This window comes from Aphelocoma coerulescens, chromosome 7 (genome assembly GCF_041296385.1).
Source record: "Aphelocoma coerulescens isolate FSJ_1873_10779 chromosome 7, UR_Acoe_1.0, whole genome shotgun sequence".
In the NCBI taxonomy this organism is placed as follows: domain Eukaryota; kingdom Metazoa; phylum Chordata; class Aves; order Passeriformes; family Corvidae; genus Aphelocoma; species Aphelocoma coerulescens.
Genome location: NC_091021.1, coordinates 18,495,926 through 18,523,389, shown reverse-complemented (window position 1 = coordinate 18,523,389; position 27,464 = coordinate 18,495,926). Strand labels below are relative to the sequence as shown.

Genomic DNA, 27,464 nt, shown 5'->3' with positions numbered 1-27,464 from the left:
GGTTAAGTTAAAAAAGATATGAAAACCCATGAAATTTGGATAGGTAGTTTTGCAAATGCTTTGGAAAGGAAGGCTAGTGCAGGTGTTCACACACAGCTCCTTTGCTGTTGTTTTAGTAGGTAGTTTAATTTAGGATGAAACTCCTGAGTTTTTATTCCCTGTGAAGCACAGGCAAACATGTCACAGGTTAGAGCCTGGCCACTCAGAAGAGTTATTAATCATTTAGCTGAAGAGGGCACATTTCATTTGTTACTACAAACAGACTGGATCAGGAGAATGCCATTATCTGTAGGTGAAGTTTATGTAAGTAGAAATTTAATATGATGTACAACCAAGTGACAGATGTCTCTTGATACCACTGATGAACTGACCAAAACCACCCCTCTTCCTCTGCCTGCTTGTCCCTGGGATGGCTTCTGAAAGTGTGGTGCTGGTACAGGCTGGAGGCTGGTTCTCCTGTCCTTTGCATTGGTGAGAGACTCATTTCTGATTGTGGCTGTTGCAGAGTGACCCTTTCTCTCCTTTTGAGCATACACTCAAAACCGGTCTGCTGCGGCTTTCAGTTCTGATATTTAGGGGCTCCTACTTCTACACCAAACTGCAGAGCTTGTTTGGGTTCTCTGGTCTTAACCTGATTTATTCTTCAATCCTGAATGGTTGAATTAAGCAGCTCCAATTGCCTTGGAAGCAGTCCACCTGGTTGGGAAATGTTGTATTCTGTTTGGTGCTGTACAGAATGAAGGATTGAAGAGTTTGAACCTTCTTTTGTCATGAAAGCTCTGTTGCCTGTGGTTCTTGCCATGCCACTCAGTGATTTTGCACTTTGGTTTAAGAACAATGACCCCAGAAGGACGCTGTCTGTTTTAATGAATTCTTACTTGACCTCCATGTTTAGATTCACTAATCGTATGCTTTCTGTTGATTGCTGACTAATCTGGTGGTGTCTTTTTCCTTGATTTTTAAATTGGTTCTAACTTTCACTTTTGCTCTGTCCTTTCCTCCTTTAAATAGTTTTTCTTACCTCTTGCTGCAAGAATGTCTCAGGAGTCTTACTTTGAATCTAAAACAGAGGAGTCAAACAGTGCAGAGATGTCATGTCAGATCACAGCAACAAGTAACGGGGAGGTAGCTGGCATGAACCAAAGTCTGAAGGCCTTGATGATGACGGGCTTTGGGGATATCTTCTCTCTGAACCAAGCAGGATCTGTCCTGCATTCTGGAATGCAGATAAACATGCAAGCCAAAAAGAATTCTTCTAAAACCACCTCTATGAGAAAAGGGAAGAAAATCAACATGGCTTTGGGTTTCAGTGAATTCGACTGGTCAGATGACGATGATGATGATGATGATTTTGATGACACAGATGATAGCAGCGAATGAAATAAGTTCTAGAAGCAACCCTGAAATCATTTTAGCAAAGCAAAACAATAAAGTTTTAGAACAAGAATCATGTCAGTTTGGTCTGTTTAAATCCTGTAAAAGAACAAAAACCAACAAACAACAACAAAAAATAACTTCTCCAGGCTGAGCATATTTGTATGTAGAAAGATATGTTGTTTTTGTTTCGATTGTGCTGACTTATTTCTGCTTTGATGAAATTTGGAACTAAACTTTCCAAACTAATTGAGATTATTATTATTTTAAGAACCATGATTATATCTATAATTCCTAATGCCTGATTACAGAAACTATGGCTTGATAAATTTAAGATCTGGAAACACTGGGAGAAACTTCAATGCCTTTAATGCCATTAATGTACTTCAAATCTTTCTTTGTGTTTTTTGTAATTTCCCTTACTCCTTTAATTGTCAATCATATGCATATACTTGTACTTCCAGATTTGCTATTCTCTGCATCCATTCTTTCGTACTGGTGTAGTGAAGGGGTTTGCTGTGTTTCTAATTTAACGCCCTTTTCAAGGCAGCATTGTGGGAAGTCACAAATAGGTTTCTAGGAAGAGAGAAGCTGTGGGGGGAAGAGAGGGGTTAGTTAAATATACGGTTTAAACATTGAATAGCAGCAGAACCCAGATAATCCCTATTAGTAGATGATTTGTATAAATGTTCTTTTTTTCCCCCTCACGTGTATATGCATGTGTATATAATTCACGCTAGCAAAGTAAACTGCAATCAGACCTCTGCATCTATTATCAGATATTGTGATCTAGAAGCTAATTTTCAGTTATGTTGATGTGAATCCATGAAGCCTCATTAACTTTGATGGACTTATTCTTGTACCTGAGAGCTAAAATCAGTGTTTGTAAATTTTGATTTTGTTGTATCTCCTAAACAGCATGTGCCCTCCTTAGAAAAGGACAAAGAGAAGCCACTATGACATTTCAGCTCGGGCCCTACTACTGTGGCTTGTGTGAAATTTTCCCTGATGGCAGCAACATCAGGAATATTTACTAGTCTCTGCATACCTGTTTTTTGCAGCTACCTTTCTTTTAAAGTATTGTTGCTGCTGTTACAGCTTACCATAAAATTCAGTGTGTAACAATCTGCTGCAATAATTGCCTGCCAGGCACTTATGTTGAGAGCAGTGAGGATGTTTCTCCTGATGACCCCTTTAGTAGTGATGCAGAAAGAGGGAGGGAAACCAGTGCAAACACAGATGCAGGTTAGAAAGGAAGATGTTGTAAAATATTTGCCAAGGAAGAAGGGCAGCATTTCAAAAGAAAAATGTTACTGTGTAGTTCAGCAGTAGTGGGAATAAGCCATCAAAATTCCATTCTCAGTTACTGGAAGGGTTTCTTTTATGAAAACTTCTGTTTTTGAGTGGCTTCTTTAATTATAGGCTTGCCTGTTACACAGCTCTAACCTACATATTATCATGTTTGGTGGATAGCTTTGAGAAAAATGGATACATTAGATAACAGCAGGCCTGAAATCATTACATGTTCACTTAACAAAACAAGATTCTTTGAAGGAGTTTTTCTAGAGTAGGCACCTCTTTGGGTTGTGAGAAAGAATTGTTTTATCCTTGAGCATCAGCACTGGTTGGGCAAGTGCTGCGCTTCAAGCTGGCCTACTCCATTCAGGTTGCAGAGGATGAGACCCAGCCGAGATGCGTAGTTCCTGCAGGATGTCATTTAACCTTCTTCCAAACAGTTGCAAATATATTGATGTGAAGTTGACCTTCTTGTATCTGGAAGCTTTTCTCACGAGGAAATTATAATTTAAATGATGTGGTACATGTACAAAGTATCTCAAGGAGAAACTCCTTCGGCTCAGGTGGGGATGGCTTCTTAGGTCCATCAGAGCAACCTGATTTGAGGGAGGAGACTTGGAAGGGCAAATAATGACATGGAAATAAGAACAAATAGCCTTTTCTAGTGCAGATTTATACTATTTTTGTAAGTCTACGTCTGCTAACACCCACAGCAATGATACTATTTTTGTAACTGCCACTTTGCACTCAGCCAAATTTGATGGATTTGTGTAATGTAGTATGTGCACTTTAGATGTTAAGATGTGTGTCATTGTGCATGAATTACTGTACCACATAAGCAGTGTAGGGTTGTACAACTGAAAACAAAATTTGGTTCAGTACATTTAGAATTCAAAAACCCCAAAAAATCTGTTCCTAGCATTGATATTTTGCACTTTTTTGGTGTTTAATAATCTCAGAGCACTTCATGCACATTTATGTTTGTGTGGGTTTTAACTGAATTTGTAAATTCACTCTTTAATCTTTACAGAAATAAAAATAGTTGTTAAGTAGTATGACACTGATTTTCATAGTTGCAAAATCACAAGGTTTAAGTCTGTCTTCAAGGTTTTGTGCTTACCCAGGGGTGTAACTTATATCAGCAAATATCATCAGAATGTGGTAACGTGCTTGTAGTAATTTCTACTATCTACTTGTTTCAGTATTTTTGAATGGAACAAGATAGATTTTTTTTCCCCTTCGCCTTTCTTTCCTCATGTTGTTTGTCAAAACAAATTAAACTGTATTAAGGGAAAATTTAAGCTCTTGTAAAACTTCCCCATTCATTTAAAGTAGCAAAAGTGATCTCTGAATTGTAGGTAAGGTGATAACTTGTCAAAGTCTTCTGATGCAGTTGAGATAGTGTTATACTTTGGATATTGGCTGTGCTTACTGAAAAAGTAGTGGTACTGGTTGCATCTTTACTTTCCTGTGATGAGTTTCATACCACATGTCTCCAGTTTACAAGCCGAATATCGTATGTGAGAATCAAGCTGTGTTGTTTCTGCCTCTGAAATGCTTCTCACTAAATAAAAGCTTTAAAAGTGGCTCTGGTGGGCAGGTATGGTGTTTAGAGGAGGTCAGAGTATTTCATCTTCCATACCTGATTTTGCTCTGCAGTGTATCCCAGTCCATCTTCTACCTGTCTCATCACCAGGTTGTATGAATCTCCAGAACAGTCCACAGCCACAGTGTGTCAGCTTATGAAAGCATCAACCAAACCCAGAAGGCATTTCTCTGGCTGCTCTGGGCCAAAACCAGAACAAACCACCAAAAGCCTTCCTGTACACACCTCTCAGCTCACTAGGCCATGCCAGGTCTTTTGGGTTCCCAGTTTTTGCTGTCTTCCATAAACCCTGAAGGTATTTGCAGTAAAATCGCTGCATTTGATGGAGGGGAAAGGTAAGAACCAGGCCTGAACTTCTCATTTTTACCAGGCTGCTGTACTGCAAACATTGACTTAGGTGGGTAAACGGCCTCAGAGAAGAATGGGGGCGATCGACTTTTGGCTTGCTTAAAGATGCATGGTCAGCTGGACCAAGACAGGATGCCCATCTCCCAACTCCCTTTCTTTTCCTTCAGCAGTGGTGAAAAAAAGTGGAAAGGGGACTTAAGGAAAACTTTTGATCTAGTCATTTTTGTGATGATGACATCACTAATTTCCTGGAGTAGCAAGTGCCTTAAAGGTACGGTGTGTAGGTGTGCTGCATCGGCAGCCATTGTGTGCTCCTTGACAGGGAGCTTGTCCCCTCTGGATGGGAGGCGTTTCCTGGAGGTGAGGTCTGGCGTGGCCTCTTGTCACACAGTCATGTTCTTGACTTGTCATTTGCTTACTGTTCCAGAGGTTTTCTTAGATGTTTATTGCCTTTCCTTTTGGGTTTTAGAGTGTTTATTCTGAGTTTAAAATCGGATGCAGTAATGATGGGTATTGCTCTCAGCAGTAGCAATAGATCCGTAACATGCAAATAGCTGTTAAGTATTCAGCAGTGTTACTGTGCATCTTTAGTGCTGTATTTCCTTTTTCTGTAATTGGGCAGCTTTTACAGGTTTTTAATAAGACATCTGACTTGGCAGAGGTTTTAACTACAGTCCTAGGTAGAACGTTCAGGTAGAAAAAGTAAGTTCATTTAGTAATTTTCACAGCCCTTAAAATGTACTGGTAGGAATCTGGAGGAGAGACTTTTCCCCTTTCCCCCAGGCTTCAACTTAGTGTACACTGTAAAATCTGCACAGAGATTTCTGATGTGTGAAGATCTAATTTTAAAACTGTAGAACCAACAACTTTCTTTAAACATTTTATATTGTGTGCTAAATATTCATATGCCTTTTAAAGTCAGATATAGTCCACTGCATTTCTTGCTTTTGCACTACTGAAGAAGTTTTGTACTGAATAATAGGAGTCGATGCTACTTACACTTCAAGTTTGATCTGATGGAATTTGAATAGAAAATATTTTCACAATGTTAGAAAACTTCATTTTCCCTTCTGAAAAAGCAAAGCTGAGCGCAATGCCTATGCCAAGATTCTTGTGCTGTAAACTGAATATGTCATTTGTGTGGAACATGCAATGTTACACTTCTGTGTGGTAAAATCTTGCAGTGTCAGTTATCTTCTTTATTGCACTTGACATACCATGTCTTGTTTTATTCACACTGTGGATTTGATTTTCCAGTGTAAAACCAAAGCAAACAAACAAAAATCATACAATGTATTAAATTTCCTTGATTGGTGTCCTAAACTTTCTTTTGATGTGAACTTTTCCCTTGCTTCTCTTTTGTTCCAAACTTCTATTTTGCAATAAACATTTTGACAGTAAATTTTATGCATTTGTGTCACTGTGTAAAATGCTGGTGTTCCAAGAGGTTCCTTATTGTCTGCTGGTTTAAGTCACTTTTTTGTATTACTCACTGTGTGACATTTCTCCTTTATTCTCCCATTAAAAAAAAAAAGAGAAATAATACAGAACTATTCTGCCACTGGTTATATTTAAACATGAAGAAAGCTGAAAAAACCCACTGTACATCTAAAAATGCATTATCGGACTTCTGCAGTAAATTTTTCAGTTGTACAAATTACTGTACCAGGCTCCTGCTGCAGCACCAGCCAGTTTGACTAGAAGTACCTACAAAAGGCACAGCTCATGGCCTCCTGAGGGTGTTCACGATTGCCGCTTGCCCTTCCTTGTACTTAAGTGTTGCTCCCAGCAGTACTTTTGCCCCACAGCATTCTGCCCAGGCTGCAGGTTGCTGTTTGTGTGCAGCTGGAGGTGAAGGGCTGAGGGCCTGCCTAGGGGACGTGCTTGGCTTGTGGGTGGGGGCTGGGGAACCTGGGGGTGGCAGAGCTCTCCGGAGCAGGTGGCAAAGCCATGGGGGCTCGTGGGTAACTGAGCTGAGTCTCTCATAAATTACTGTTATCTACATCAAAAGAGTTTGCAACTACATCATGATATGAAGCTTCTGGGAAACACTGACTGTCCAAACTGTCCAAATATAGATCTACAGCAATTAATCTTAACCCTTTAAGCTGGATAAAATGCGAAGAAGGTGAAGCTTGGGATACCATAGAGCTGAATGAGTAAAATGGCAATCACTAGCACAGTGACATCTTCTCCTCTGTCAGTTTTCAGATCATCCCAGAATTTTGTTTAATGCAGAGGTTTCCTAGTGCTTCAAGAGCTAAGACCATCTTGCATCCAACAAAATGTAGGAGGAGGCTGGGAAGTGCTGCACTCCCCCAGCCTTAGGGGAGCAGTTACAAAGCATTGGCAGAAACCAAGAGAGGCTTGTCTGTACATGGACAGGAAGACAATCTGCAGTGGCCAGACTCCAAATTCTGTTTTTGCTCCTGTCCAGTGAAATTTTCCCTTCCTTTTGCAGAAAATATCCATCATTTGGGAGGGAGTCATAACCCCAGCATTATTTTCATTGCAGAAATCAAGTGGTACCAAAGCCATAGCAAAAGCCTTCCCGTAGTGTCAGAACCAAGAGGAGAGGCAGCTAGAGCCCCTTGCCATCGGATGGTTTACTCTTGCTTCCTGAGTTGTTTTTGTTGGAGATCTGCTGGTAGTTCTAGCTGCAGAGAGTGATAGGATTGATTTAACACTGCCAACACGCTGTTGTAGCCAGCCCATGATCACTGTGAATCCAATGGTTTGGTACATCAATACAAGTCACAGCCTAAATCCTGTGCTTTGCAGGGAAAAAGGAGCAGAATAGTATCAGCCACCAGAGTAAAATTTGGGTGGAGGGGAGAAAAATGGTCAGATGGTTTTCTTTTCAATTCGTATCTCTCACACAGTTGCTGCCCTCCTTTGATATTTGTGCATGGACCGAAGAAGATGTGGTGAGTATTTTGTGTTAATGTGGCCAGGCTTGTGCTGCTGGAGCTCTCTAACAAATTACAGTGGGTGTGGTGGGAGGGAGGGCTGGATCAGAACATCTAGGGTGAGATGCTGTTTGGTGAAACTTGTGTCCCAGAAAAGCCTGAAAATGACCAGGAGTAAATTAAGGATTTGAGTTACCTTCCTGAAACAGCCACATTCTCCAGTGTCCAGAAAACAGTGGGAGCTGGGAACTGACAGGAACCAGGAGGGCATTCCTGAGTCCTCCTTTAAGGAATGTGGAAGTGCCCAAAGACCTGACCCTGGACAGGTTTTATCCCACTGTGTGCCACCTGGATGGCAATTAACTGAAAAACGTTTGGGCTATATAGGGGGTGTGGAACCTCTTTTTCATATAAAATAATGGCATTGAGTGCTTTTTACCTTTTAATTCAGCTAAAAGGCTAAACAAGACACATCAGTGCTTTATCTCTGGCATAGTGATGTGTTTCAATGTCCTATCAAGCACTCTCTGTGTGTTGTGCATCATGGGGTTGTTTGGCTGACATTTACCAAACGACTGTCTGGAAAGCCAGTGCAAAAGCCATAAAAGCCCTGGCTCCTTCACTTCAGCCCTTCTAGCACGTGACATTTCTCAGCTTCCGCTTCAGTCATTTCAGTTCTTCGTGACAATAAACTGAGAAAGGTGGCTGCAAAATGGAAGGCAGGTTAGAAAAGCTAAATAGAAGTAATCACTTGCATTGGTGAATCTTGAGTAATTTATCCCAAAGTGAGAAATGTTTTTAAATTTTATTTTAAAAATGATGATTACTTGTGAACTACAAATAACTGTAATACAAGATTGTGATAATTTGAACTTCAAGATTCATTCCTCTTTTTTGCAGTTTTTCTGGATGCAACAACTTACTAGAAAAGGTAAAAGCTATTCATGTGTACTTTCATATTTATATTTATGAACTAATATACATTTATTCATTCCCCACCTCCCCTTCCAATAAAGTGCTGTGTGGATTTTTGAATAACCTCTTTTATCTTAAGGCGATACTTCTGGTGAAATGAGTATCTATGCTAGCTTGTTTAAGGAACATCATATAACTGGGAAGCAATTGCTTCTTCTAGAAGAAGAGGATCTAAAGGACATGGGAATTGTTTCCAGAGGACACATCATCCATTTAAAGGTATTATCAGCATATATTGAATGTTGCACTAGGTTATAGTGTGAATATTACAGAGTCTATGGGGTTTCAGTAGTATTAGCAACAAAAAAGGTTACAAAGCTAAAAAGAGAACATATTTGATATCTAAAATAAACAGAGTTCTAGTTTCATATGGATCTAGAACTCAAAGTAACCTGAGCATTTTATGAGGCATGAAAATGTGCTGTGGTCTTTATACTCCTCTAAAGTTCTTGGTTTTCTGATGAGCTGGATGGCAGTTCTGCTACAGATTCACCTAGGAGGGCCATTCTCCTAGCAGAAAAGCTTGGGAATCTTCAGAGAGAGCTCTCTTTAGCTGAAGGAGAAACTGATACAAAAACAGTTATTTGAATTGAAACATCAACTTCTCAACTTCCAGATCTCATTTATAGTGTAAACCATATTTAGACTAACAGAACTCAGTTGGACAACTCTAAAGCTGATTGACAGCCAGGTTTCTTTGCTCTTAGAACTTTGCTTTAGAACAGTGTTTTAAATATCTAATGTTTGTAATGGGTTAAGAAAATTACAGTCTGGAAAATGTGATCACAACAGCAGCAATGGTACTAGTACTGTAGCCACAGGAGAGAGTTCCATTTTCTGGCAGTCAGCTTTGGAAAAGGGATTTTCTAAAAGCAGCATCTATAATTCTGTTGGGTCTCAATCATTTTAGATCACAATTTGCTAGTAAAGAGACACTTGTATTGTAATTGCTAGTCCTGCAAATTTAGCTTCATAAGTCACACAGATTTATTCCCCTTTTGCTCATCAGCTGTTTTTTCCATGCCCACACACCATTACTGATATATTTAATTTACATTTCCTACAGGGAAAATTATTGAAACTTAATAAAGTCAATAACGTCCAAAATGAAAGATCTCAGCTTCCTGGGTTGATTTGAGCATAAATAAAAACAACAAAAACAAGCTCCTGAACATCTCTTTTTCTGATTAAGCAGATCTGATTCTGAATGCAAACTGGGCCCAATCTACCACAACAGTTTACAGGACAGGGCTGTATTTTAAACTCTTCTCGCATGCCCTAATGTATCCACAGTGGAAAACAGAGGGCACATGGAGTTGTGCTGTTTTTTGTGCTGGTATTTGCAGGATGAGATTCTAAATAACTGCCATCTGGTTTTGTTGATTTTTTCTTCTAGACTGCTATCGAGAAGTTAACTCATGACTACCTAAATCTGTTTCATTTTCCGCCATTAATTAAGGCAAGTCTCATTGTTGATATAAGATATACTTCTCGTGCTGGTATGAATATTTCACTGTTCTCATGTCTCAACTTTCCCCCATTCAGGGGAGGACAAGGCTGTAGTTCCTACAGAGGGTTGGAACAAATGTGGAGAGTCGACAGCAACAATGGGTCACATCAGAACAAGTAATAGGATAATAAAAGTTGTTTTCAAGGAGGTTCTAAGATTTTATCATGGAGCTGGTGGAATTAAATTAAAAGACAACTGGTCGTGATTAGTTTGCTGTCCTTAATCAGAAACTACTTTGAAGAGCCATCCCTCCAAACTGCTGCCACCAGCTGGTTACCACTGAAGAACAGCAGACCCCTGGCCCAGAATAAGCCCATGATTTCTCAGTTTGCTAATGTTATAGGAGAGAAGGATGATTTAGTGTCTAGTCACCCTTATGTTAACCAATTGTTTTTCTGATATCAGTAATAAGACACATGCAAAAGGGAGAGAGTGTTTGGGAACCTTGGTGTTGCTAGATCAGATATTTGCCTGATTTAGTTCAGTGAATTAATCAAAGAATTCTAGACCCCAAATCCTGAAGTAGCTTTTTTAGTCATAATTTATTGCACAGCTATAGAGTGAAATCCACTTAAAGCGAATTTGCATATAGCAAAACTCTGTTCCCTGGAGGGGAAAATGAAAGTCAGAGCATTGCTGCCTTGCCATGCCAGCTGCAATTCCATGGCAGAGGCTGCCACAATGCTCACAGGGACACTGCACTGTGCCAGAGGAGCTCAGCCAGGAGCAGAAATTGTGCAGCATCTCCCAGTTGCCATCCACTACCCTCCCTAAACCCATGCAGAAGCCTTTGCCCCTCTTGGAGTGTGATGTCTCCTTTCTGCTGCCTATCAGACTTGTAGCATCTTAAAGGCAAATCCCTTCTGCCACCAAAGGGTGTGCTTCTGTCTCCCAGTGGGTTGTGGTAGATGTGAATTCTCACCTTTGCCTTTTTTTTTGGCAGGATTCTGCAGGTGGAGCGGAAGAAAGCATAGAGAAAGTAGTGAATCTTGAACTTGTCTTTGGTTATCACTTGAAGCCAGGAAACGGTCCAAAGGTAAGCTGGGAGTGCTAGATCAGGTGGTTTGATTAAGAGTCCCTACTCAGAGGGCCCAGTATCTTCTGGACACAAAAGATAAATTGGCATGAGAATCCTCTTATTTTGGAAAGTGCCAACTGAATGTCAAGGTCGCAAATGGGGCTGCGTCAGTGATGAGGAACCATGCCCCAGAACAGGCAAGGAAGGAAAGAGTGGCACAGAAAGTTTTGGCTGAAAGCTTTTGTTTCCTTGTGAACAATTCTTTAAATTGTATTTTTTGTAATTTGGGATTTCGTTTTGTTCCTTTTATCCCAATGGGTGTAAAATAATAACCCATTTATTAAAAACAGTTGAGCCGTGGCGTATGCCTGATGTTGGTGGGCAGATTTCCTTTTGTCTCAGCACAAGGGAGATACTGTTTTATGCAACCAAGAGGAGTTTGGAAAATATATGGTATGCATGGCCGCTGGCTGGGCAGGATGGGACTGGTCCTGGTGGTGACTGTGTGCCCTCATGGTACTGGGGAAAGAGGGAGGGGTAGTTGCAGCACATTGCACAAAACTGCTGCACTTCAGCTGGTAAAAGGCAATTGCCAGCGTGCCACATCCTAATCAAACCTCAGCTCCGAGCCGAGCTGGTTCAAGGATCTCTCATTACACCGTGTAACAGGAGCATTGATGACTCCAGATGTTCCAGCAAAGGATTTCTACCACATTGTTTTTTCTCAAGAGTGAGGTTTGTCCCGTGCTTTTTGTTTTCTTTGTCCAGCTTGCCATGGACTCTGAGTTCAAGGGTTTTAGAATTAATCATCTATGTGGAAATGGTGTGCAAAGCATTTCTGAGCTAGAGTCAGGGGTTGTGACAGCAGGATTTGTTTCCTTTTGTATTTGATAAATCTGCATTGTGTGTCCACCCTAAACTTGTGGGAGGCTGACTTTCATCTTGTGTTATCTGGCTGCTTTGCTTTCAGGGCATATTGTTTGCAGAAGTCTCTTGATTTCTGTACTTGGTGGTGCTTGCAGAGAAAGCATTTAGGTTTGAACTTAGTAGGAACTTGTACTCATACTGAAATAATTTCATCAATTTGAAAAAGCTTTTTGTCAGGAGATTTTCTTTTTTAGTTTGTTTCTTTTATCCTGAGTACTTCTTTCCTATAAAAACCTTCTTTATCACTATGTGAATTACTTAGACTGTTACAGTGTTCTTGAATGCATGTTGCTTATGCAGCTGTACAGCTGCTTTTTTGTAGGTGTGCATTTTTCTCTCCCATGTGCAACTAACTCTTCAAGGAACTAAAAGTCCATGAAATAGCTCATATCTCCCTTCCATTTCCAATATAGGCTGTGAGCCATAGTGCAGGGTGGTGGGCAACCACCCCCAGGAAAGAGCAAAAGAAGGAGCAAATAGACCTCTGCACACTGTAGAGAAATTCATGTTGTACTAACACCTCTAAAGTTTGAAGATGAGTAGATGTTTTAGCCATGACAGCAAAATGTGCAAATGAGACTGTAGGCAGAGTCTATGGGACAGAAGCTGAGTTGTTAAGAGAGGGCAGAGTTAGTTCAATGGGCCTGTGTAGTATTGACATAACCTCTGCAGGCTTCTGACAACCTTTTTTATTTGGTCCTGCCTTCCCTGTGAGCTCCTAATTGCTTCTGTCTGCTCTGTGTGCTGTTGGGCCCTTTTCTAAGGAAGCCATTCCCTCCCAAGCTGTGGTTGCATGCCAGGCATGCCTTCCTTGTCAGCTGCCCTGCTGCAGCACCCCATGTGCTTAGTGATGCCGTTCCAGGGAATGCACAGATTGTCACCTGAATAAGTCTGGGCTGGAAACATCTGTCTGAGATCTGCACGTTAACTTGTACCTGCCTTTAAAGATGTTGCAGCAGAGCCAGTTTGAAAAAGTGGACTGGAAGAAGTAGATTGTCTGAGCTTTTGGGCAGGCTGCTAGGGCCAACATGGGCAAGTAATTTGCATTAAATGTAACACTAACAAAGACTGGTGTTGTACATACTGTATAGGAAATTTGGCTAGCTTGCTTCTTTGAAAACCCCTGGATACAATCTTGTAGCTCCCCTAGAGGCCGCTTTGAGCCAGCTACTACTGCCATCTAGATTTGTTCCAAAATGAACTGGGAATCGGGCAAAAACCAGGATTGAAAGGTTTAAACTTCTTTTATTGTCCCATTTTTGCAAAAGAGTGGTGCCTGCTCCTGTAAAACTGGGTCAGCAGAAGCACTTGGGATCATACCTTCCACCATCTTTATAGCTAAAAAGCTGGCCTACATCAGTTTAAAAATAAATTTCTCAAAGGAACTTTACCCTAATCAGTCCCTATAACCAGCTGCCTAGCTAAGAAGCATTTCTCCTGTTCTAATCATGTGTAAAAAGAAGCAATAAGCTCAAATCTGGGTTACACATTGAGGGTGTGTGTTTCCTGGGTGATGTGTTGGCTGCTAGACTTGTGTACAGCAAGGGAGGTTGTTAGGCTCAGCTGGGAGGGCTCTGTAAGGAGAACAGGTCATGCTGGGAGATTTTACACCAGGCTGGCTCTGTGCTGGTCTTCTGGGTCGAGTTCCCTTTAGTTACTGTAGTGCATCTTCTAGTTGCACCTGGAAGCAAGCCCATCCATGTCATTGGAGGTGGCTCTGCCCAAGCATGGGACAGGATGGACAGACGGGACAAAAGCCTGCTGGTCCAAACTAAAGCTCTGGAGTGGGCACAGCCGTGGAGAGCATCATGACTGGAAAAAAGAGCAATACCACCGGATATAAAAGTGCTGGAGAAGCTGGTCCAGGACCCAGAAACCATTTCAGGGGTGCAGGTTAATTCAGATGTGTTTGGCTGGTAAGAGCACAGCACCATCTGCGTGTGAAGATGGTTCCTCAGGGCACAGGTGTCCTCTCCCGGGCACTGCGCTGTGCCCCATCAGCACAGCCAGCACACCTTTCTTCATCAGCAGGCAGAAACTTAAGGGCCTTAGGAATGGCAGTGCCTTTTAGCAAGGATCCTCCTGCATATGCTTCAGGACAACATTTGAATGTTCAGCCTTTTCTGTATGCTGAATGAAACACTGACTTCCCAGTAAACAGCTTTACCAGCCCCATATTTTTTATCTAATTTAAACTGCATCTTGTAGTGGGATTATGTTGGTTTCCACCAGCTGACAGATGCAGTCATTTCATTACAGTTTCCTTCCCTTTTTAGCTGCATCTTTGGAGGCAATAAAAGCTCCGTTGACCTTTGTGCTCTCTGAATGCATCAGGAGTGAGCACCGCAAAGCTAACCTGGTTTTTAGAGGTTTCTTTTCCAACTCTTGTAGTTCAAGTTATGTGGTTACTTCCATTCACTGCCTTTTCATGACCTTTCTGTACACAATTCCCAATGAGCTGAAAGGTGATAGATTTAGACTTTTTTTCCCCACAAATTAAAAAAAAAAAGCAGGGGACCACCAATTAACTCCAAGATGGAGAGTAAAACAACAAATCCTGGCAGTTGTGGCTTGAGCTGATTTGCAGGACTGCAGGGGGAATTTTCAATGGCTTTCTCATCCTAGATGGCTCATTAAAATTTCCCAATCAGGGAAAGGTGCCTGAGCTATGTCAGCTCCACACTGATGAATCACCAAACCCCTTGAGAAGGACGCCTTACAGTCCTTTTGCCTTCTATTGATGCATTCTTTAGTTTTGGTCCTCAAAGGGGCAGATTTCACTATGCCATTGAATGTTTTCCTTTTTTACCGAGAGTGGCACAATTTGACCTATATCCAAACACAAAGCCTTGAAGTTGGCTCACCATTTTGCCTTATTTTTTCCCCCAGTTGTCTCTCTCTCTCCATTTGACAAGGTAAGGAGCAGAGCCTCTTCAAAACCATCTGCTAACTGTGTGAACTATTTTCTGGCCTTGACTATCTGAACTGAGATATATTTTAATGCTATTATTTAAACGTGTAGTGCAAAAGGTAATACACGATTAAGGCTACTTTAAAGTGACATTATGACCAACTCTTCATGTGGAGAAGCTTAGGCTGGCAAAATGCAGGCACTACACGAAAAAACAGCACTGAAGTAGTTGTAACTGGAATGCGGTTTCACAAGTGCTTGAGACCATTTCTGCTGTTTGTTCCTCTCCACCCTCCCACTATATCAACGCTTATAAGTCCTTTCTTTAGTTTCTTAAAAATAAAGCAAGAGCCAAGGTATAAAATTTAAAATTTCAGTTTTACAGTTTTTCAGTCATTTATATTCTCCATGCTCTGTAGGTATTTTAACCCTCTTCAGTAAGTATAGCTGGAAGAGGAATTGTTTTTTTCTGATCCTTCCTTTGCAAAATAAACACAGGTATCTTGACTTTCTAACATGGGGTTATTTATCCTTATCTCAAAACCTCATCTTCCAAATCCTCTCTCTTTAATTCCATCTCAAAGCACAATGCTTTCACTACTAAAGACTAATAGTTAATGCAAGAATCACAGTAGCTGTGTTTGTGTGCTATTTTCATAGATTTGCTCCTATTCTAACAAGTAGTCAGTGAAGGGACACAAAAAATAACCTAAGCTGTAAAATAAAACCACAGCCACATTAAAATATTGCCACCACCATTAAGAACAGAGTAACGTAGTCTGCCAAGAAGGTGGATCAGTGCAGGTGATCTGAACTCTTGGTATTTTCTTCCAAAGACTCTTTTCAGGACCATGTATTGTTTTTGCATGAGGTGGAACTGGTGTAACTCCATCATCTCCACTGGGACTGCTCCAGCTGTAGCATCCGTGTGTAACTGTGGTCAAAGTCAAGCTAAGACCTTTAAAAATGCTTGTGTAGGCAGTGCTATACCAGGGATTCCCATTAGAAATTATTCCATAGCCCTGAAGAGACATACAGACTTTTCAGCTAGGTATTTTGCTCACTTGACTTTCTAGACTTTTTAATCTAAAGATTTATTTTTATACCTTAGCCACTGAATTAACTTGCTGCCTTCCACACGATATCTCTCTCGTACAGCCTTGGTCACAGATATGTCTGCAGGAGCACAGACAGGTTCCCAGTGATCTGTAGGCTTGGCATGTGCCATCCAGACAAAAGCCTGGAAGAAGAGCCTTTGTTCCCAGCATGTGCAGGACATGTCCTGTGGCCCTGCCATGCCTTTCCTGAGCTCCTGTGCACCCTTGTTCCTACAGCCAATGTCTTGCAGAGCTGCAAGCCCCAGAGTGTGAGCAGTCACCTCCGTGTGCTGCAGTGGGGATGTGGTGTCCACACAGCTCCAGCACACTGTCCCCACGAGTGGTCCACAGGAAATGCCACTGGGGGACAGTACAGGAGGGGACCCATGCAGGCCTCAGGGAAGGGATTCGTTTTTCATGCTTCCACCTTGATCCTGCTGTTGCAAGCAGGCTGCTCATGTGGACGGTGCCTGCGACTGCAACACCCCCGTTTGCTTCTGATCACATGGCAAGGGCAGCTTTTGGTAAATGCCGGAGTGTCACTGAGCTCTTGCCTTGCCTGCTGCAAGCCCCTGTTCCCGGGGCACACACAGCAGTGCCTGGTATTTACCATTATGGGCCACTCTGTTGTGCACAGGGCTCCACAGCGCTGGATGTTGAAGAAGGGCGCTGTCAGGGCACAGATATTTTTGGTATTGCTGGTTGGGCTGCGTAGGTGTTACAGGGCCTCGCGCTTCTCCAGGCAAAGCTGCAGCCATTCAGTGCCTGTTGCCTTGCAGAGGAGTACGGGCTCTGGCTTGGAGGAGGCACCCAGGCAACTGATAACATAAATATATCTTCTGCTTGCTTTGTTTCTGTACATTTTAAGACCATCTCTCTCGCAAGGCCTCCCCTCCGCCCCTCTTTTTTTCTGCCTGCACAGCTGAAACAAAACCGGCGGTGGAGCCACCTTCTCTTGCTGGAGCCTGGCTGGCAGCAGCCTGCCCTGACCTGAGACACCAGCCATTGTTAAGGGTATAACACATTTACATATTTTGCAATAAAACATCAGTTATTTGCATTACTGTGTCAAGTTTTATTTGATTCTTTCACCTAAAAATGACTCATTTTCCTTTCTTGTATTTTAAAAACCAACTACTCTAAGCTTGTTTGAGAATAATCAAAAATTGCCCATTTAGCTAGAAGTCATTTTCTTTTCAAAAGGCAAATGTTATTTAATCTTTCAGCTGTTCATTGTGCCATCATAAATACTTTCTTTTCAGCACAGTTGTGGGGACTGAAATGAGCCCACTAATTGCCTCCCATTTCGACTGACATGTGGTGGTTTAGTGGAAAGAGAACACAGCGGGGAGAAGGAAATAGGAGGCTGAGAAAATGAGAGCTAATTATTTTCACTGCCTCATGTCAGGCTCTGTGTCAGCCTTGTTTTTACAAACTGGAAGGTTTAGCACTAAATAAAACAAACTGGCGTCATGTTTTTATATACTGGCAGTGTCATGGAAGCAGCTGCACATCTCAAAGACAATATAATGCCTGCATTCGCATGGACACCATCTGACAGCCACTGTGAGCCACTGCTAATGAGGATATCACAGTGGTGCCAAGTGAAAGGTGCTGAATTATGTATGATTCTTCATCAGTGCAGCAATAGTCCTGTACATCATTATGAGACATTGTTTTGCTGAAGAGATTAAAACATTCTTAGTTCCAGACCCTGCAACCTATACATGCTACAAGAGGTTATTAATGGAATTTTTAGGGAGAGTTTCTTGTGGATTTCTTTTTGGTTAAAAATATCTCATGGGACAAAGCTGTGGTGGGTCATGACACTATATATATAAAGAAGAGAAGCAAATTAACCATAATTGTGTTATCTTCCCTTAAATCCAGTATAATAAAATATAGTGTAGCAGGGTGATACATAATGATAAATAACCCAAGTGCTGTCACTAGATGTTCAACTCTAATGCCTTTAAAACAGCAGGTTTCAGCAGCCGAGATAGATAATAGCTAAGAATGTAAAGGAGCTTCTGGAGACCTAAATCATCAACATGCTACTACTTTTAGTATCAGCATGGCCAACATTTTTTTCATATTTGTTTCATCTTGCACTACATCTTACTTTTCTTCTAATATCCAGTTATCTGCTACAATGCCATTTCAATTTTTATTTCAATCTTTAAAAAACCAAACAAGTTTATTGAAACCAATGATTTTAAAATTAATCCTTGATTTAGGCCCCCTTGAAAAATGGAGTGGCTCCCTAGTAAAGGTTTTAAGCTGTTGTTGCAGGATGTGTGTTTGCTGTTTAGAGCCTGTGCCTGATCTTTTTCATTTTCCTTTCAGGTTTTTTTTGCAGACATAAACGCATATGGGGTTAAAGGAGTATTGTCACCACAGTAAGCTGGAGACTTAATTTTTAAAGTGTTCTTACTTTCTGTTTCAAAGCTGAGGAGAAGCAGCTCAAATACATGTGTGATTTGCTTTTCTTTTCTACAATAATTTTCAGAGGTTGTTCATTTATTGGCTTTGTCCAAGTGTTATTCAGAAATGTTTTCACACAGAGTTTTGCAGGTTGTGCCTTTCAGTTCTGAAACAAGATAAATTTTTAAAACAAAAAGCTGGAATCTTTTATTTAGATCAAAATCAAGCAGGTAGATATTGGGAGGTGTTTTAAGGCTTGAATGATAAGATGTCCCAGGAAGTCCCTTTGAAGGACTTGTGTAAGCATATCTATCAACCAGACACTTTGAACAAGCCATTTCCAAATTATTTTCCCACATACGCCTGGCACTAAAAGTAGTTTTGATCTAAGAAGTCTTATGGCTACAATTCATCAAAGAATTGAAATTCATATGCTTGGTTTTTCTAGTCAAATTTTTGCTTAAATGGATGAGCATCTCCTATTTATAAGAATCTGAAACTCCATTGGAAGATGGGGAAATATGTCCCTTTCTTTCTGCAGCACACAAATCTTGCATTATTGAACAAAATGGTTACTAGGTTTGTAAGACAAGTGGCCACCTACTTATCTTAGACATTTGCTAAGTGCCTTGATTCTAAAGTTCCTTCCTTCCTTCCTTCCTTCCTTCCTTCCTTCCTTCCTTCCTTCCTTCCTTCCTTCCTTCCTTCCTTCCTTCCTTCCTTCCTTCCTTCCTTCCTTCCTTCCTTCCTTCCTTCCTTCCTTCCTTCCTTCCTTCCTTCCTTCCTTCCTTCCTTCCTTCCTTCCTTCCTTCCTTCCTTCCTTCCTTCCTTCCTTCCTTCCTTCCTTCCTTCCTTCCTTCCTTCCTTCCTTCCTTCCTTCCTTCCTTCCTTCCTTCCTTTTCATTTTTTCTCCCAATGTCCCCTTCCCTTTCTTTCCTCTTACTCTTCTTCTCTGCTCCTTCTCTCTCTCTCATTCTCTCTTTTTCCTTTCCAGTAATGATTTTCTAATAACACAGAATGAAAACCTTTCCAAATAAAATGAGACATGAATTTTTGAGGGACCAGAGTGGGTATCCTAGTATGGTACCTTGCCCTCTTGGTATCGGCACAGTGTTGCTGGAGAGGGCTCCAAGGAGGACCAAAGGTTTGGGGACTGGATTTGAGGGACAGGAGAGTTTCTCTGAGGATGCAGTTCAGAGCTGAGGAAGGCAGTGTTTGTGCAGGCCTCAGGTATCCACCCACCCCTCTGTGGGGCAATCTGATCTGTGACCACATGGAGAGGGATCCTGCCTGTGCAGCAGATCTCGCAAGGGGATAGGCAGCGGCAATGCCCACCCCCTGCCAGACCTTGGATGCTTGTCAGACTTTTCTCTAGAAGTGGTAGGTTGATTTATTTTGTTTATTAAAATGAGATCATATTTGTCATATCTAGTCTGCAGGGAAAAGTGAGTCAACAGCACGAAGTCCTGAGTCAGGAGGGCTTGGGAGCCCTGGCACAAGGTGCAGCTCTAGCTCTCAGGTGCTTGGCACTGGTGCTATTCAGAGATGGCAGATGTGCTCAACTAACTGGAGGATAGTACTTTATGTTAATATTTTTTTTGTTTTCTTGGCTCAGGTGTTTTTGGTAAGACTTAGAAATGTCATCAAGCATCTTGTCTCTAACCTCAGGTTTGATTGGCAGAAGCATGAATGTCCTGCAAAAAAGTCTGGCAGCAAGAACGCTGTGGGCAAGGAGAGGAGCACAGTTCGAGAGATGAGGAGGAGTCAGAGACAACTTGCTTTGCTGTTGCTGTTCCATTTCGAAGCACGTGGCCTGCTCAGCCAATGTCAGGGCCAGTGCACAGTGCTGAACTGCCTGGGACAGGACAGGCATTACCCTGGGTCAGCTCACAAATGCAAAAAGCAGGACAGAAAAGAGACATGCAAAGAGATACAGTCCGTGACTAGGAAATGTAGGCACAGCGTGACTCCGGCACCTGATCAGGTTGCACAGGAAGCCAGTAGCGGAACTGGGAACTGAACTTGGTGCCTCTGAGTCTTGGCTGGTGCCCTGACCACTGAACTGCAGTTCCCATTGCTCAAACTCACACCAGGGTAGTGCGAAAACCAACTCACACGCCCGCTCTGCTTGTAAAATGTGGAAGCCTTCAATGGGGACAGATGGACACACAGGGCCAAATGCTGTCATAAACATAATTTCTTGTTGCAGTTCAGAAATGGTTATATTTCAGTTTACTTTTATCTTGGAGTTACCAATTCAATGCATGATGGAAAGCTTTGAGCCTTCTGAGGGCTGAGCTCCTACGTTACATTTATGAGAGATACACGTGCAGACACCAGCAGATAATCACCTGTGTGAACGGATACTGTTTAGGCTGCTGGACGTTTGTCTGTGCAGATAGCTGCTTACACAAGCCTGTGGCCCTAAGTGTCCATCTGTGTCCCCACTGAAAGTGTTTGCATTTTCTGAGCAAAACCAAGGTGAAGACTGCCTCCTGCATGTGCTGAGCCCACACCTGCCTTACAGGTGGCATGTGGCAGACACAGACCCTACTGAACCCCTGGCATGTCTGGAGGAGCTCTTGTCTCCGTGAAGGAAATATTCCCTCCTTCCTGTATGAAGATAGAGACACTCTGCTTCACTGTAGCCCTGTGGTCCCTCAGGGGAGTGATTTTTGAAGGAGCTCATTGCACTGCACAGTACCTCATCCCCAAAGCACCTGCTGGGCAGAGCAGCAAATGTTGTCTGGTTTGCACCATGGACAGGCAGTCTCTGGTCCCCAGTGGGAGCCTCCCTGGCCACAGACATGAACCCCAGCTCCAGCACTCAGTCTGTGTGGGATGTCCTGCAGGATGCTGCCAGCTGTCACTTTCTGCAGGCTCACACCTGTGCAAAGTGTGGGATGTTGGTCCCCTGTTCAGCTCAGGGAATTAAGGATACCTTTTATTGCTTTGGCTTATTACACTCACTGTGATTATTTTCTAAGCTGAGCTTGTTTATAATTAATAGTACAATTGGAGGCGAGCACAAGTTGAGGATGCTCAGTGCCTCGCTGGGCTCTCAGTATCTAAAATAACTGAGCTGTAAGAACAAGCTCATCCTTTTGCCCATTATTTGAGTGATTGTCTTGAAGGTGTTGCACAGACTCTGGTCATTTATTCCAGGCTTCACCAGGACGATATCCTTGGGGCTGGCTGCCAGCTCTGGCTGTGACCCCAAGTGATGGCTCCCACCAGTGCCCTGTCCCCCCACTGCCCCAGGGTGGGTGTGCAGAGCTCCCAAGCCACGTGCTCCAACAGGCTGTCTGTCCAGGTGAGGCCATTCAGGGACACCACACCTCGGAAGACATCAGACCTGTCAGCGTGGCTGCTGCCTCACAGGTTGAGCTAAGAGAAGAGGGAACAAGAGAACTGAGGGTTTTCCATTATCAACACTGTACTGCAAACATGCATATCCTAAAATATGTATATGTCCCTTAACTTTCTCGCTGCGTTGTTTTTTCCCTTCATATATTGAGGATTAGATTTCGGGTTGCTTCGGCTTTCAGTTTTGTTTCATTTTGGGTTTTGTTGTTGGGGTTTTTTTTCCTATTTGTATTCTAACAATCCAGCATTCTTTTTTTTTATTATTCATAGGATTGTAAATGGAAAATGTACATGGAGATGGACGGGGACGAAATTGCAATAACCTACATAAAAGATGTGACATTCAACACTAACCTACCTGATGTAGAGATTTTAAAGATGACGAAGGTATTTACAGTCTTAAAGCTTTCACAAATTCACAGATCTCAAACAAAGACATTAAAATACCACAGCAGTCGACTTTTGTGCTTGCAGAAGCTCAATCTCTTGACAGCTTTTAAATAAAATGCACATTTTAAATAGAATTGTATCATAATAGGAGTTAGGTATTTTGGTTTTCCTTTAAGCTGACAATAATTTTAACAATAGACAAATAAGAGAAGGAACTAATTTATATTTTCTTGTTTTAATTCCATGTTGTATCATCTGAATTTATTACCCCTTTTGAAGAAAAGAATGTTCAAAAAATTGCTTTATTTTTCAAAAGAAAGCAATTTAAATGTTCCAGAAACTTCATGTAATTTGTCTGGGGGGTTTTGTTGGCTTTTTTCTTTTTTTCTTTTTTTTTTTTTTTTTTTCTTTTTGTCACTGTTTTAGAACTTCTACCTGGTTCTAAAACTCTCTCTTTCATGCAACAGTGGATTGCAAAGACTGAAACCCATTGCAGAAAGTACAGCACTGAACATCTGCAATTCATTTTCACTGGGCATTTTACCCTGTTTCAGAACCTGCCTGTAAATATTTACCAGTATGCATTTAGACTGCTTTTCCTTAAGGAATAGAAGTTTTGTTAATGTAGAGGGCATTTTGTTAGCTATTATTTTAATTGTTTGTTTTTATTAATATGCTCCCCTTGATAATAGCTAACAAAATAAAGTTCTAACTGAAAAAATATACAGCTTGATTGCCAATTAGAATGCTGCTCTAATGTGCACTGGTAAAAATACCCAAACTCTTGAGTGCTTTTAGCTGTGAGTTTTTGGGGCAAAATTGGGGGGGAAGCCTTTAGTTATTTTTTCTGAAGGAAAAAAATGAAAAAGCAGATTGTCAACAGTAAAAAATTTTAAGGAAAATATGATATAGGTATATTTGCCAAAGAAGATTCTAATATTTAATTCATGCTAATACTATTTTTATAGTTATTGATTTCTGTAACAACACTTGTGGGGGGTTTTTTGTTATTATTACTGTTGCTATTACTATTATTAGTTTTCTGTCTAATTTTAATCTTGGACATTTCAATTTTTCCTTTAAAAAAGCTGCAAGTTAAATAAACTAACAACTACATACAGTACCATTACCTTTTCACATACTTCAACCTTTTTATATTTGTCAAGGAATAGCTCTGAGAATCTATAGATATTTGTTCTTGTTTTCCTCTGTAGATCTAGCAGAAAAAGAAGTGTATGTGCATGAAATTGAAAAAGGTTTATGCCCCCACAAAAAAATTCCATGTTGTCTCATCTGCTGTGTGTTATGTATGGAAATCTCAGTTTCCTTTTGTAAACAGGGAAGTAAATATTTCAAAAATATATTGCTTTGTCTCATAAAATGTTAAGGATAGTATTGATGTTAACAATATAGGAATGAATGAAAAGAGGCAAATGCTGTAAATACCTTTTGGGTGATTTAGAAACAAGTGGGACAGTGAAGAGCACCTTATAAAACTCCCACCATGTTTTTTCCAGCCACCGTTTGTAATGGAGAAATGGATTGTGGGCATAGAAGAACACCAGTCTGTAGAATGTGTCGTTACATATGAGGTAAGCGCTAAGAAACAAATAAAATAGTTGATCCAAGACAAAACCTACACAGGAGGTGTGGAAATAACATCCTCTGGCTTTGTTATATCCTGTAATCAAGTCTCAGCAGCCTGTAATTAATTGTAAAATATAAAGTCCAGAGCAAAAGCTGAATGAAGTTTACAGAGACAATGGCCTCAGACTGCGGCCTGGGATGGCTCTTGTTCTCAAGGATGAAAGCTCCTTTTGCTTGAAGTGTAATGGTCAGTGATGTTTGCATTATTTAAAGAAGCTGGTTTTTATCTTTTCAATGATGTGCTAATTAGGAGAGCAGAGAAGCAACAGGAGAAGATAGAAAATGAGAAATCAAGAATAAGATAAGATAAAATAAAACCCCGAATACAATTTGATGTGATAGAAATCAGCTTTGTAAAAAGAGTTTGCAGTTACTTACAATAGTGATTGTAAGTATTTTATAAAGACTTACTGTGTGTCAGAAGAAGGTTAGTAAATGAGATTCCAGCTCTGTCCTGAACAAGGATTCAGGCAGTGATGGAGAGATGGGGAAATCCTGGGCCTTGCTTGTCTCAGAAGTGCAGAAGTAGTTTTTGTTCAGGCTGAAGTTTCTCACAGGAGTCATAGGTCCTTAACAGCAGACTGAAGAGCTTGATACTCCAGGAAAATTTTGTTGGGGGTCCCTCTGCAAAAATACCTGCTTAGTCCTACCTCTTTTAGCAGAAAGCAGTGCAGAGTTGATGCTCACATTAATAGAACTAGTAAAATGTATTTTTGTGTTTGTAGAGGAAGGCCTTCAGATCTTTCCTCCACAGGGTACAAGAATTGACGCAGTTATTCACTACCACATTTTTAGCATAATCACAAGTACCAGCCAAAATTATCTAGAGTCTAAAAATATTTGAGAACTAGCTAAGTGGTTTTGCAAAACAGACTCTATATTGAAAGCGCTGCTGCCACCCAGGCACTAGTGGAAGTCCCCTCATAGGGGAGCTTAGTGTGTTGTGTGTTGTTACATCCTCACACTTGTGTCCTTCCTGAGCAGAGTGATGTTAGAGCTCCCAAAAGCACGAGGCACATCCAAGCTATCTGCTGGAGCAAGATGAAAGCGCAGGACGAGGTTGAGGCAGTACAGCTCATGATACAGACCTCACACCCCAACTCGGAGGGGAATTCACGGAGCAGATCCGACTCAGGTGAGTCAACACACGTGAACTTTATTGCTGACATAGGCAGGGTGTATATGGGGAGAACAGCAAAAAGTCAATGCACATCAAATGCCCCATTCAGCTTGGTGTCACTTGCAGGCATGCTGAGGGTGCCCTCGACCCCTCTGAATGTCAGTGATGAAGATAATAAATAACACTGGTCCCAATATGGACCCCTGAGGGACATCACTTGTCACTGATGTATATCAGGACTCTGAGCCATTGACCTCTGCATGCAACCATTCAACCAATTCCTTATCCACATAGGAGTCTACTCAGCAAATCCTTCTCCATCCAATTGAGAGAGAAGGATGTTGGGGGTGATCATGTCAAAGGCTTTACAGAAATCCAGATAAATGACATCTGTAGCTCTTCCCTGGTCCACTGACAGGAATCATTTTAAGATCAGGAAGCATTTTGCTCCTCCAGTCCTTATCCTGCTATCCATTGACTTGATAGGAGTGGGAAGAGAGGCTGCCATTGAAGATTGAGGCAAAGCCTTCTCCCCATCTGTTGTTACCAGTTTTCCAGGGCTGTTTATCAGGGGGATACAGCTTCTTTGATCTTCTTATTTTATTAGCATAGCTGTAGAAACCTTTCTTGTTATTCTTTGCATCCCTTGCCAGGTTCAGTTCCACCATTGTTTTGGCCTTCCTCAATACATCCCTATACAACCAAACTTCAGGTCTATACTTTTCCCAGGTTGCCTGTCCTTGTTTCCACTTCCTGTGCTTTGCTTCTTTCCCTTTACTTTGACCAGCAGTTCTCTACTCAGACACACCAGTCTCTTGCCTTCATTGCCCAATTTCTTGCTCCTGGAGAGCTCTTGCACTCTATGGAAGACTTCCTTAAAGATCTGCCAGCTCTGTTCCACTCCCTTGTCCCCAGGGGATTCTATTGACTATGTCCTTGAGGAGCTGGAAGTCTGTTTTTCTAAAGTTCATGAGCCTAACTTTACCTGACCCATGTCCCTCAGGACTGCAAACTCTACCAATGATCGTTGCAGCCCAGGCTGCCTCCAGTCTTGATGTCCCTGAGTAACTTGCTTACATTGGTGGCTGTCAGATCCATTTTTCCCTCTGGTAGGGCTGTCTGTTGCCTGTCTCTGAAGGATAAGGGGAATGATCTGTATGCTCCTGTAGGAAGCAGGCTGGAAGCAGCCCATGGTGATAAGCTCAAACTCAACTGGAGTGCTTTGGCCAGCTCTTCCCTCCCACCCTTAGCCACCCAGCACACAGCTTTGCATGGATGTTGGGCTTGGATAAAGGGCACCTCCTGTTAGAGATGTGTGGGTGCAGATTGCTCTTGCTCTGGCCAGTGCTCTTGTAGGGGGACACACACACACTGAGGCTGTAGCCTCAGAAGCTGCATGTGGGGTGCCAAAAAGTCCCCTGTGGATGATAGGCTGTTTTGACAGGTACCGTACTGCCAGCCTGGCAGACACAAGTGCTCCTGACATCCTGCTCTTCTGTGAGGAATTGTGGAAATCTTCCCACTGCATTCTTCTTCCACAGCTCAGCTTGCCCATTTGAGCCAGCCCTAGCTCATCTGACTTCTGGAATGGTGTTTGTTATGGGTTCTGGGGCTTGACTTGTTCAGTGAGACACATTTAATAATGCAGTGGGCTTTACAATTTCCACTTGTCCAGTTTTCATTTCCTAATTAATGTAAGCTGCTGACAAATTCACACTTGGCTCAGTTGACTCTAGCACAGTTCTGCCTTTAAGATGTGCTGTTGTTTTTGTAAAGGTGTTTGGTAGCCAAGCTGTTTTTCTCTGAGTTCACAGTAAGGCTTCAGAAGTGTTTGAGTTGGGACACCTGAGGAGCAGTACAGGAGCTGGAACAAGATACCAGTGAGCAGAGGAAGAAGTTCTCAATTTTGTACACTACTGGCAACTGTAGAAGAATGGCCTTGTGAAGCCAGAGGTGCTGGACTTGGACTACAGACACATCTAAAATGGGTGTGCTTATTCCTAAGCAACTGTGATCCATTTGCAACACAATTACGTCTTGTAACGCTAATGGAACCTAGAGTGTGTCCTAGAAGACACATCTTTACTGCAGATGGCTTTGCAGATAGAGGTTACCCCGGTTTTGGGGTGATGAACCCTGTAGCCATACCAAAGTGTAGTGTGTATCTTCACCGGTTGGCTTGGCCGCTGTAAGCCAAAATTTGCTTTTTTTTCAGTGAGTGGTGGGAGAGCTTGTCTGTCCCTTTGGCACACTGGAGGGGTTACATGGAGGCACTAATATATTGTCAGCAGCCAATTGAATAGGCACAGTTCAGAGCAGGTGGGTTACCAGCCAGCACAAAAGCTGTGCCTCAGCTCTAGCAAACCTTCTGGCCTGTCTTCTTTACCAGACCACCTATCCCAGGTTTAAAAGACCACCAAATCCAAGCACAGAGGTAAGGGCAATACCTGTCTGATAGGCTAAAATAACTGGCAGTGAAGGTACTACCTCTGTGGGCTACCACACAGAGCACTTAACTCAGTGTACAGAGTTGGTGGCTCAGAGAC

General features: G+C 41.9%; 1 protein-coding gene across 6 annotated transcripts in view; it reads left to right on the top strand.

The window, feature by feature from the left end:
• The window catches only part of MAP3K20 (mitogen-activated protein kinase kinase kinase 20), a 90,811-nt gene that overhangs the window by 60,578 nt on the left and 2,769 nt on the right, over nucleotides 1–27,464 (top strand). For 5 of the 6 annotated variants that reach the window (XM_069020642.1, XM_069020645.1, XM_069020643.1 and 2 more), the window contains exons 12-19: nucleotides 7,507–7,551; nucleotides 8,434–8,464; nucleotides 8,588–8,727; nucleotides 9,905–9,967; nucleotides 10,962–11,054; nucleotides 22,032–22,148; nucleotides 23,669–23,743; nucleotides 24,783–24,933. In XM_069020642.1, the coding sequence (XP_068876743.1) occupies nucleotides 7,507–7,551; nucleotides 8,434–8,464; nucleotides 8,588–8,727; nucleotides 9,905–9,967; nucleotides 10,962–11,054; nucleotides 22,032–22,148; nucleotides 23,669–23,743; nucleotides 24,783–24,933 (715 nt within the window). Of the gene's footprint in view, nucleotides 1–1,011; nucleotides 6,032–7,506; nucleotides 7,552–8,433; nucleotides 8,465–8,587; nucleotides 8,728–9,904; nucleotides 9,968–10,961; nucleotides 11,055–22,031; nucleotides 22,149–23,668; nucleotides 23,744–24,782; nucleotides 24,934–27,464 lie in introns of those variants that run through there. The other variant, XM_069020647.1, reaches the window with a different exon arrangement.